The sequence below is a fragment of the Spodoptera frugiperda genome, chromosome 21, assembly GCF_023101765.2.
Source record: "Spodoptera frugiperda isolate SF20-4 chromosome 21, AGI-APGP_CSIRO_Sfru_2.0, whole genome shotgun sequence".
Taxonomy (NCBI): domain Eukaryota; kingdom Metazoa; phylum Arthropoda; class Insecta; order Lepidoptera; family Noctuidae; genus Spodoptera; species Spodoptera frugiperda.
In genome coordinates, this window is record NC_064232.1 from 2,679,197 (window position 1) to 2,691,349 (window position 12,153).

Consider the following 12,153-nt stretch of genomic DNA (forward strand, 5'->3'; position numbering starts at 1 on the left):
TGATGGTAAGCAATCGCCGCCGCCCCTGGACAATTGAAACACCAGAGGCGTTACAAATGCGTTGCCGGCCTTTTGGGGATTAGGAATTTAATAGTTGTTGGAGGATCGGGATGGGGAAAATTGGGAAGGGTGGTAATTGGGCCTCCGGCAACCTCACTCACGCAACGAAACACATTGCAAGTGTTGTTTCACGTCGATTTTCTGTGAACCCGTGGTATCATTGTAGTCGAGCCGGCCCATTCGTGTCGAAACATGTAGTGTGCGAACATATATCATAAAATAAAATAACATAAAAACGAAATATTAAATAACTTCTTAGTAAACTTCGTACACAGTACACCGAGAGTCCAGTATTTAACTGCGGAATACTTGGACACCGCGCGGACGCACGGGTCGCGCAGCGCGCTATCAACACAGAATACATAGGTACCTACACTGTACAGCTGTTGCCTACCTACATCACCTATTCAAATTTCACTTATTTTAGAGACATTTCGATAAAAAATTAAGCATCTATTTTTATATCAAGTTAACGAGAATCGAGTACCGAGTGCTATCTATCAGTATTGAACCTATCTCACCAGTCACACGGTATATAGATGTATATATATGACTGCCTCGTTGGTCGAGTGGTCGCAATTGCGACTGCCGAACAAGGGGTCTCGGGCTCGATTCCCGGGTCGGGCAAAGTAATACTGGGCTTTTTTCGGATTTTCGAAAATTTTTCGGTAGTAGCACGGAGCCTGGAATTGTGTCCAGTATATGGCAATAGGCTCACCCCCTATTACATGGGACTTATAACACAAATGGTGAAAAGTGGGTGTACATTACGTGCCGTAATGTGCACCTCTGCCTACCCCTTCGGGGATAACAGGCGTGACGTTGTGTGCGTTGTGTGTGTGTGTGTGCAGATACGGCTCTACCTAACATATAAAACTGGTATTAAGGCTACTACTAACCCTCATTTATTTCATAATGGGGCTATAATAAACTTCACCTCCCCTATCCGCATCCATGTGCCTATATCTCTTTATACCTATGCATGAGCTATTAATAAAAAGGGGGAAACAGAAATATACAATGTAACCAAGAATTGTATTGTGAATCTGATTGAAAAAGAGTAACCTATGGAGTTTCTTGCTCGTTCTTCTCCATAGGAATCTACACTTTAGAACGAGCAAATAGCTTCACTAGAGGACTGACCGACAGACAGACGTTTTTAATATTATTATATTTGCTTTGACGTTCAAAAGTACCTTCCTGGTCTATTTGAAATAGATAATTTTGACTTTGACTTTGACTATACTATTATTATGATTGGATTTCTGACTGCACGGTTGGCGCGGTGGCTGGGCAAATTGCTATCGTATCTGTAACGGGCTCTTTTCCTGCACGGAGCAACACTTTGTGTAATCCACTAATTGTTGGGCCTGGGTGTGATGTGTGTATGTGAAATTGTATGTCTGTTAACGCACCCACGACACAGGAGAAAAATCGCAGATACCTGATTTAGCGTCATTACGTGGATCTAATTTTGCTGCGTATTGTATCAGACTATAACACTAATATTATAAATGTGAAAATTGGTTTGGATGTTTGTCCGACAATCACGCTGAAACTACTAAACGGATTTTGATGGAATTTGGTATATAGACAGGGTGTGAGCAGAGGGCTATTAGCCACTCTAATTCAATGAAAAAACGAACTTCGCAAATTTCGTACAACAATTCCATTTATTGCGAACCTTTGTGAACAAAAATGAACGAATGAAATGAAGATAAATAATAAATAAATAGGTTTTGATTTGAAATTAAAAATAAAACGTTATTTTAAGTAATTTCATTAGTAAATCAATAGAACCTACGGGCGAAGATTAAACGAAACTCCGGATTCGAGAACCGGAGACTTGGGCGATAAGATACTTTTTATCTCACGGGAACGCGGGCGAAATCGCTGGCAAAAGCTAGTTTATACATAAATAGGAATTCTTCATGAATCTATTGTACAAAAATCCGTTATAGTAGTCCCCTACTTTCTAAGACCTAAGCATACATAGGGACAGGCAGCGGAAAGCATAATTTATTATTATATTCAACATAATAATATAGCGGTCTGTCATATCAATCAACCTTCAGAGAATAAAGCTTTATATTGTGTAAAAATGTACCTAAGTAACCTAGATATAAGTACGAAATTCTGCCAATCTACCATTGTAAGAACGACAAAACAGGACACCCATATATTTTGTCCTTGTCATAATTCATTTCACGTTTTGTTCGGTGTATAATAAATCGCAGCTGTTTATCTAGCCACCCGTTACATCTGGACTTTTCCGTATAGTTTTAACCAGATCTTTTTCGGGTTTTAGTTACCAAAAAATTGAGTAGTCTGTTACCTATGTCATCTAGATTTCTACAATAATAAATGAAATTGGAGTGTCTATTTGTAATATTAAAATAACCATATTAATATTCAAAAGATAGATACACGGAAATAATAATATGTTATCGACTTACGCACGGAACTTTTTAAAGAAGAACTTGACTAGTTTTAAGCCATGCTAGAAGTTCATATATAATATGAGCAGTCGTGAATCCATAATCATACATTTAGTACGTCACACGAAAGTTATAATAAAACCAAAATGATAGTTATTACAATTTTTGTCTGTCTGTTTGTTCTGGCTAATCTCTGAAATGTTTGGACCGATTTTGATGGGATTTTCATTGGCAGATAATTGATGAACTAAGGAGTTACTCAAGCTAATTTTTATGGTCACAAAGTCCGTAATATAACTTAAAAACTAGTAAAGAAAGATAACAACTCACATCAACAGCCTCTAAGTGGCCACTGCTGACCAAAGGCGTCTTCTCACACGGAGAAGGTTTGAACATTAATCACCACACTCATTCAATGCGGGTTGCTAAAAACCGCAGCCCATTTGATAAATAATCATCAACAAACATTAATTTTAAAAGCAGTCGCAGCCAGAGCGCTCTAAAATAAAAACCGATATATTATTCATTTGAAAGTTTCGAACGAACGATTCGAATATAGAATAGAAAAAGCAATATGGCGGATAAGCGCGACCGTTAAATGGATTGGCGCGAAACAAGGCCAGTCGGCGGTGTAACTTTTCAACGAGACTGTTAAAGTTTTTACAATAAATCTCGGTCTCTTATGAATGAAGCCTTTATTTTCCTTGGTTATTTTATAGAATAGAGTGACAATTGAGTGGATTAATCTCCTATAGATGACTAGAAATGTAACCATCAGAAGAATTACACATGAACCAAGGACGTTTTTTTTTTATTATTTTTGCGGGGAAAAATCATCCAATGCCTTCTCCCGCCTTTGAGCGAGACGAGAGGGAGTGTCAGACTCTTACTAACTAAAAACCACCCCGTTCTTACTCCTGCTTTTTGAGCCGGAGCCCCGGTAAACCCGCTGGGTAGTCCGCAGCTCCGGATCAGCCATCAGCCCTACTGGGCCCCATCTGTGGTGGACCAAAGACGTAGGACGTCTACCCGCAAGGTGAACACACGACCTGATTAAGGTAAGGACCTGAGCCGCTGGACGCAGATCGCTTTCAAGTGGCCTATACAATGTGATAGGGGTGAGACTTCTAACCCGTTAAGGCTGAGTTCTACATCTAATTTTATCGACGTCATTCAGTCATTAAGGTAGGCTTTGTCTAGCAGTGGATGTCTTCCGGTTGATGATGAAGATGCCAGCCTTTTGCTGTGCGATTTGAGCCTCCAGTAATTTCATTAATGCAGCAATATCAGGTAGGCCGTGGTGTCATTGCACAGAGAATCGGGGATTGGGGTAATTGGGCCTCCGGTAACCTCACTCATATAACGCAAGCGTTGTTTCACGTCGGTTATCTGTGAGGCCGTGGTATCACTCCGGTCGAGCCGGCCCATTCGTGCCGAAGCATGGCTCTCCCACACTTCTTTTCGGACGTCTAGTAATCTCACGAATAAGACGTAACACAACGCAAGCGCTGTTTCACATTGATTTTAAATTTTCATGAATAAATCTAGTTTTTGAAGTTTTGCACATAAATAAGGATTTCGTTGAATTTTGCAGTCTTAAATACTTTACTGTTTGTAGGCAAAAGTATTGCTTGTTGCACGTGTATTGGGTTGTAAATCAAATAGAATCTGACGTTGTATTTTATGAGGGAAAGTTTTTGAATAATATTACGTTATGTTAGTAGCATTTTGCATTGTGTTTTTTCTGTTTTTGAGGGCGAGGGAGTATCTTCTTTATTTATATACCTAATATAAACGTTGCCCCATACTAGGAATCTCTTCTGTGTCACAAGTGCGTTTACAAACATACAAGAGTGGAACATACATTTCTCTTAAATTTTTCCTGAATTTTCTTTGCTACAAACCTCACAGACACCTTTTCAACAAATGCAAAACCGTGGAAATCGGTTCATGCGTTCTGGAGTTATAGCGTCAGGAAGGAAAACCCGACTTATTTTTTTTATAGATACATGCATAATATATTACTATCACCACTGCACCCATGCGAAGCTGGGGTGGGTCGTTAGTATTTTATAACAAACAAACTCACTAACTAACTAACTAGTTTAACCTGAACTCGAGTTTAACTTGGATAATAATAACACGAGAACTACTCTCCGAAATTACTACTCTGTTTATCTACAGGATGTTTGTTCTAACACACGTCGTTATGGAACATGCTGTATAAATATAGAGGGTGTTGGGAAAATATTTAAGTAGGTAACTGTCCATTTCGTGTAGTGCTTGTTTAGTTTGGGGTTCGATTTCTGTCGTACAAATATCTATAACTGTCTGTGGGGTTGTTTTTGTAGTGTAGATTGCTTTTGGGATTTTCTTTTTGGATTGTCTTACCAGAATAATATTATGACATTATATTATTTTATTATCTTCCTATTTTGCAAATTTATACCAAACTAGCTACTTCCGCGCGGTTTCACCCGCTCTGCTCGGCTCCTATTGGTCATAGCGTGATGTTTTATAGCCTATAGCCTTCCTCGATAAATGGACTAACCAACACAAAAAGAATTATTCAAATCGGACTAGTAGTTCCGGAGATTAGCGCGTTCAAACAAACAAACAAACAAACAATCAAACAAACAAACTCTTCAGCTTTATAATATTATATAATAGTATAGATATAATCCCACACCGTTTTGTTTTTATTTTTGTGGGGGCAAAATTATCCAATGAGTTCTCCCGCCTTGGATAAAGCGAAAGGGGCTGTCAGACTTTTAGCCGGAGCCCCGGTAGCCTATTACGTTGTCCACAGCTTTGGATCAGGCATCATCCATGGGCAACCCTTGCTCGCCGTGCGCAGACCCGAATCATTCCCCTTTGGGAAATTGGGACTCGATGCAGATCTTTTTTATTATTATAACCGCTCAACCAACTCAGTGCTGGGTGCTGCACCAAGCGCGGATCAAATCCCACATAGAATAATTCCTTGAGTGTGATTGATGTCCATATGTTCTGGTAGTTTTTTCACGACACAAAAGAATGGAGGGATACCACGGCCTCACAGAAAACCGACGTGAAACAACGCTTGCGTTGTGTTTCGTTGTGTGAGTGAGGTTACCGGAGGCCCAATTCCCCCTTCCCAATCTTCCCCATCCCCGATTCCCGAACAACAACCCTTAAATTCCTAACTCCCAAAAAGCCGGCAACGCACTTGTAACGCCTCTGGTGTTTCAAGTGTCCATGGGCGGCGGCAATTACTTACCACCAGGTAATACGTCTGCTCGATTACCGGCTTGTTTCATAAAAAAAAAGAATAATATCTATGAATTGGTAAACTTAAAAACTTTAATAAATAATATGATGTCCATATGTTTTTGTATTTTTTCCACGACACACATAATTGTTTATAAGTGGGCGGCAATATTAAACAAAAAAATCTTACCTCTGTGCGTAATACTCGAAGAATGCAACCAGGATTTCAATGGATCTCGTCATAGCAGCCCACATTTCGTGCTTGCATTTTGGATTCAACACTGACGGGATTCGAGATGGGCCGTCCGACATTGGCACAGATATCACATCATTTATAATAAACAAACACACAAAATCAAACTAAAAACACGCAAACTACAACTAAAAACACACAAAGTGAAACTAAAAATGTGTGTGTGTTTTTTTTTGTTAGAATTTTATATTTTTTGAACACTTTCACTTATAATATTTTTTAATTTTGTTTGGTTACACTTCTTTTGTTTCCGGTTTTTTTATTTTCTGTAAATGTAATTATAACTGTATAAAATTAAGATTATTTTATTACACTATCTGACGAAATAATAACGTAAAAATTAAAAAAGAAGAAACGTAGGTTAATTAAAAAAGCACACGTATATTAATGGAGAAAAGCTCTACTAGTTTCGAGTCACGGAGGGACGCTTCACCACGAGCAGCGTGTGGATGTGAGACGTCGCGCAGCCTACTTAATGTAAGTGAGTAAACCGTGTTTGTTAATTTAGTATATATAGATAAAAATAGAAACATAGATCTTTGATTTTCACTAATATAATCTCCGTGGGTAGGTAGGTACTAAACGATTTAAACTTAATTTTAATTTAATATTAAACTTATAAATAAGTAAAACTCTTAATTAATTAATTAATAACACTGAATATTTACCGATAAAAATCTTTTTTTTAAAGAAAGGGTAGAGGAAATAGGCTTCTATTTTCTCTCCTAGTTCTGAAAAAAAACTATGCAAAAATCGGCATCGCTAAAGTCGGTAAAATCGAACGCGAGACATTCACGAATAAACATACTTACATACTAGTAAAACTATGACTCTCTTTTTACCCGACTGCGCCAGAAGCAGGGTTATGTTTTTCGAGAGTATATATGTATGTATGTATGTATGTATGGATGTATAATTGTTTGGCACGCTCTGCAGCCTAAACGGCTTGATGGATTTTGGCTTGAGAGGTGTCGTTAGATTCGTATTGACTGTGAGAGTGACTATAAAAATAATAAAACTAAAAGAAAATGAAATAAAAAAGGTAATTTAAAAAACTAAAAAACCCGACTGCGCAAAATTGAAGCAGTCGGGACTAAGTCTAGAAAGCCAGCTGAATGTGCCCTCACAAAATGTTTAGAATGGGTCCCGACTGCTTCAGTTTTGCGCAGTCGGGTTTTTTAGTTTTTTAAATTACCTTTTTTAATATATCGCCAATCTGGTCGCTATACGTCCGCCTGGGGCGCCCTCTACCGACGGTCCCACTCATATTCGCCTTGTATACTTCTTTCGTAAATCTGTTTTCATCCATCCTTTCTTTCTTATTTATTAAATCGGTTAGAAAATACACAAGACTCATAGTCTAGCAGTGGCCTATCTTTAATATTAAACACAATATACGGTACCTACCTAATATGTATATTATTGTATGTCATCAAAAAGTCGTTGGTCCCTACTAAGCTGTTCAGTAGGCGTTAGACCTTAATAGGTACGTTATATCCAGTCTACGGACCTCAAACAAGTCTTACAGCATTTACAACTTTATTCTGCAAACTTAAGAGCGATTTTCGCATAACAAATTTTTAAGGTAAAGTGAACATTAAGGTTATTGTATTATAATGTAACAAGACTATGTCTCTGCGGTTTTAATATCATAATTCGTATTCTAGGTTCGATTTGGTAAAGGAAATTAACTTTTAATAAATTTTAAGACAGGTTATAGAAAATCGAGTTGACGTTTTGAAAAGGTATGCTATAATGACTTCTTTTTTGAGGGGGGAAAATCATCCAATGACTTCTACTGCCTTGGGTGAGACGAGAGAGAGAGTCAGACTCTTACTGACTAAAAAGCACACTGTTCCTACTCATGCTTTTCGAGCCGGAGCCCCGGGAAACCCGCTAGTCTGGTAGTCCGCAGCTCCGGATCCGGCATCAACCCTACTGAACCCTATATGGGATGTTACGAGTATAATGTTTTTTTTTAAACGTTGCCTCACATCAGGATTTTCTCCTGTGTCGTGGGTGCGTTTACAAACATACAAGTTCACATGCACATGACACCCAGACCCGAAACAACAATTTGTGGATCACACAAAGAGTTGCTCCGTGCGGGAATCGTACCCGCTACCCGTTGCGCGGCAGCCAGTTGCCCAGCCACCGGACCAACCGTGCAGTCTATTTTGGAAATGATTATAAGTAAAAATATTAAAATTGTATAAGCAGAGTCGCTGTATGCAGAATGCTTCCAATCGGCCTATCTGGAAATTTTTGGGGGAGGCCTATTTTCAGCAGTAGACGTCTTGTGGTTAAATTATGATGTCAAAGTCAAAGTCAAAATCATTTATTTCAAATAGAATAGGAAGGCACTTTTGAACGTCAAAGCAAATATAATAATATTAATAACGTCTGTCTGTCGGTCAGTCCTCTAGTTGCTCTATTTGCTCGTTCCAAACTGTAGATTCCTATGGAGAAGAACGAGCAAGAAACTCCATGGGTTAGTCTTTTTCAATCAGATTTACAATACAATTCTTGGTTACATTGTTTCGATTACTAGATCGAGGTCGAGGTCAATTATAAAAGACTGAATATTGAACTAATATTTTTCTTATCACTATAAGCGATCATAAGCATAACCTACTTATAACTGCTAAAAATGGATAAAACCCGCTATTTAACCTAAACCTTTGAGTATAAAAAAGATGGGTACAAGAACGACAATAGGAATAACATTAAAGTAAATTGATGTTTAAGTACTTAACTATAACGCAGAAAATAGAAATAGAGCGGCGCGGGCGGCGGTATGCAGTCCGTAGGTATTCATGCGGTCCCCCAACGCGACGTATTTTTTAGAATTATTCTAGTACATTCTTAGGTACTTTAAGATTAGGTTTCTTTTATTATTTTTTACTTTTTAAAAGGAAATTAAGTTTTTGTGTCGGGGGTTTTTTAAATTTTTAATTTAATTTTTTATTTCATACTTTTTATAGGCAGGTTAGGTTAAGTTAGGCTTAGTATATTACATATACTTACTATAATTTCAATTCTTGTTAAGGTAAAGATTACATTCAAGGTCAAGCTCGTTCGCTTTGATTTTTTTTTACTTATTAATTACTAGTTTTTGTTTCTATAAGTAGGCTAAAGATTACATTGATGCAGGTTTTATATTTATGTATTTTATAAAAAAAATATTTTTTTTAATTTTTAATTTTTGTTAATACGAAAAAATGATATCTTTCAATATTTTCTTTCAGTGCGGTTTCATTTGAGACCCCATCCCAGTATATTTGCAGACCTTCGGCTACTCTCCCCATTTTCACCGCCCATAACTTTAAAACGGCTTAACTGATTTTCATCAAACATGTCTAAGAACACTCGCACATAAGTCCCCTTTAATACGAAAAAAACTAAATTGTAATCACTGCATCCGTTCGGGAGCTATGATGCCACAGACAGACAGACAGACCGACAGACAGACAGACAGACAGACAGACACGTCAAACTTATAACACCCCTCTTTTTGCGTCGGGGGTTAAAAATATGTTCTTGTCACGTTAGACAAGAAAACAATAAAAAACACATTTGTTTAAAAACACTTCAAACAAAAACTGAGCCAAACGTTAACAAACAAAAACAAAACAAAATCGAGCAATCAGATCACAAAAAAAAAACCCTCAAAATCTCGGTAGAACCGCAGTAGATCAAGCGTAAACACATACTTCTGGCACACAGTGACAAATTAACAATGTAATGTAAATGACAGAGGAAAGAGGGAGGGAGTGAACAGTAATAAATAAAAGTCAAAAACCATCTGATTCGCCCCCTTTTTAGGGTTTCGTATTCAAAGGGTAAAAACATGTCCCAATTACTAGAATTTTATTGAAACTTAAACGGGATATTTACCATGTTTTTTTCAATTTTTGGGATTTTTGAGTTTCCACGGATTCCACATGGATAAAGTTTATCCGTGATCATGGCGCTTGCAACAGTGCCGAAATATCGGAAACTCATAAAAATTGAAAAACATGGTAAATATCCCGTTTTAAGTTCCAATTCTAGTGTTAGTGACCATGTCAGTTTAAAAACTTATATGGGAACCTATTTCTAAGACTGTTTGTCTATCTGTCTGTCTGTCTGTCTACTACCGATTCTCATGCATGATTGAGATGGAGGGTTTCAAATCGGATAAGTACCAATGTGACTTTTACCGAGTTATATGTACTTTTGAGACACTACTGCCATAAAATACGGTGAAGGAAAAACATCGTAAGAAAACCTGGACATATGTTTTCTGATTGTAAGTTTTATGTCGCCAAACCGCATTGAGCAAGCGTGGTGATTAATGCTCAAACCTTCTTCATGTGAGTATAGATCTTTGCTCAGTAGAGGGCACTTAATATAGGCTGATGATGTAAAAACGAGAACCTTATTACTAAGACTCTACAGTCCGTCCGTATGTTGGTCATTTGGCTATATCTCATGTCATTTTGAGGGGACCATTATACAACGACTCCTGCTGCCTTGTTTAAGGCGAGAGGGAGTGTCAGACTCTTACTTATTAAACCACGTCGTTCCTACTCCTGCTCCTAGCCGAAGCTCCGGTTACCCTACCGGAGCTCCGGCAATGTAAGAACATTGTATTAGTTTTTTATCTGGGAGCACGATAGTGCCTCCGCCAAGTTGAGGATTATTTTTTCTTTTACCCGTTTTACCATATATAATCCGCATAGGTGCAAAGTTCTAATCAATTCGCATATTGCTCGAATAAATGAACGAACGCATGGTACTGAACCCTTTGTGCGTGTCCAACTCGGACTTTACCGATTGTCAACCCCCCATTGAATTATTGATAAGGATACAGAGAAAACCTTTTAAAAATTGCCTTTTGGTGTCGTTAAATATTTAAAAGGGGGTTGGGGGTATAATTGGGGGTGTGGGTTCCGTTTTTTTCTTAATTGTTATTTGGTTTACGTTTTTTTAAGGCTGATTGGGTTGGATGTTTGCTATCGGATACTGTACTGTTGCTATGTGTTGTGTTTATTAAAGTGTTGGGGATTAGATTGACGTTTCAGGGACGCTGTACCTGGGTGGGATATAAAAATCAATACATATTTATAGTACTATATATATTTTTATAACAAAAAAGATATTGAGATACTTGTACAAGTGTCGTAATGGCCCAGAAATTTAAGACTTTACATGCGTAAGAGTGCGTGTTCGTAACCTACCAACGGCAAGTATCAATGTGACTTTTTCCAAGTTATATGAAATTTATAAGATTACTTAGACACCACTGACAAACGGCGAAGGAAATCATCGTGAGGAATACTGAGCTTATAATTTCTAATTATGAGCAATCCCCAACCCGCATTGAGCAAGCGTGGTGATTAATGCTCTTACCTTCTCTGTATGAGAAGAGGCCTTTACTTAACAGTTGCCACTTAGGCACTTGTCTCACCGGCAACGATTAACGAGTAACGAGTAAAGCTAGAACTAGAAACGAGTTAGCGAGTTAGGGAGCGAGTGCGTAGTTCCGATATTTAAGATTTATTTCCGATGTTTAACTAGTGAAGCGAGTGCTCGCCGGCAGTGTGAACAGTCAGCGATCAACTGTTTGTATATGCATCTCTTTTGTTCATACGGAAAGTATATCTATTGTACGTTTCTTGAGCGAGAAAATAGCCGATAGTTAGTCGTTTTCTCGCCGTTGGTGGGACAACTGCCTTACAGGATGTTTATGTATGTATATGTACTGAAATGCTAAGTATAACTTCTTCGATCTATCTGAGCTTCATTCGAGTCGGTCAATAAGAGTGCCAAACGCGTTCCGATTTCGTATACGACACACTACAGAGCTATTTTGACCTTACCTTGACAATACACATTCCCCATTTTGAACTCAAAATTCTCCCATTTTCAAAATTATGGTAATGTCCACAATACCTACAGCTCTGCCTTCCCTTCCAAGGCTTACTAATAATTAACAAGTATTCCATAGAAATCCATCAATTAGAAATTCAAATTTAATGCGAGAATTGTTCCCATTTAGATTTGAAAGCTAGTTTTCATTCGTTTGGTAAACAGTGAAATGTTAGGTATACATACTAGTTAACGCCAAATGATCCTTTGAATATAATAAATATGCGTGAAGATAGATCT

The 12,153-nt window shown here is 37.9% G+C and overlaps 1 protein-coding gene and 1 long non-coding RNA gene across 6 annotated transcripts in view; one reads left to right on the forward strand and one right to left on the reverse strand.

The window, feature by feature from the left end:
- The window catches only part of LOC118280215 (synaptotagmin-7), a 670,807-nt gene that overhangs the window by 102,062 nt on the left and 556,592 nt on the right, over nucleotides 1-12,153 (reverse strand). Inside the window, exon 1 of one of the 5 annotated variants that reach the window (XM_050702067.1) lies at nucleotides 5,938-6,190. The exons of the other annotated variants lie outside the window; for them this stretch is intronic. Within the exon in view, the coding sequence (XP_050558024.1) occupies nucleotides 5,938-6,059 (122 nt within the window). The 5' untranslated portion in view covers nucleotides 6,060-6,190. Of the gene's footprint in view, nucleotides 1-5,937; nucleotides 6,191-12,153 lie in introns of those variants that run through there. 5 annotated transcript variants of the gene reach the window in all.
- The window catches only part of LOC126912022 (uncharacterized), a 345,442-nt gene that overhangs the window by 95,879 nt on the left and 237,410 nt on the right, over nucleotides 1-12,153 (forward strand). The gene's annotated exons all lie outside the window — the stretch shown is intronic.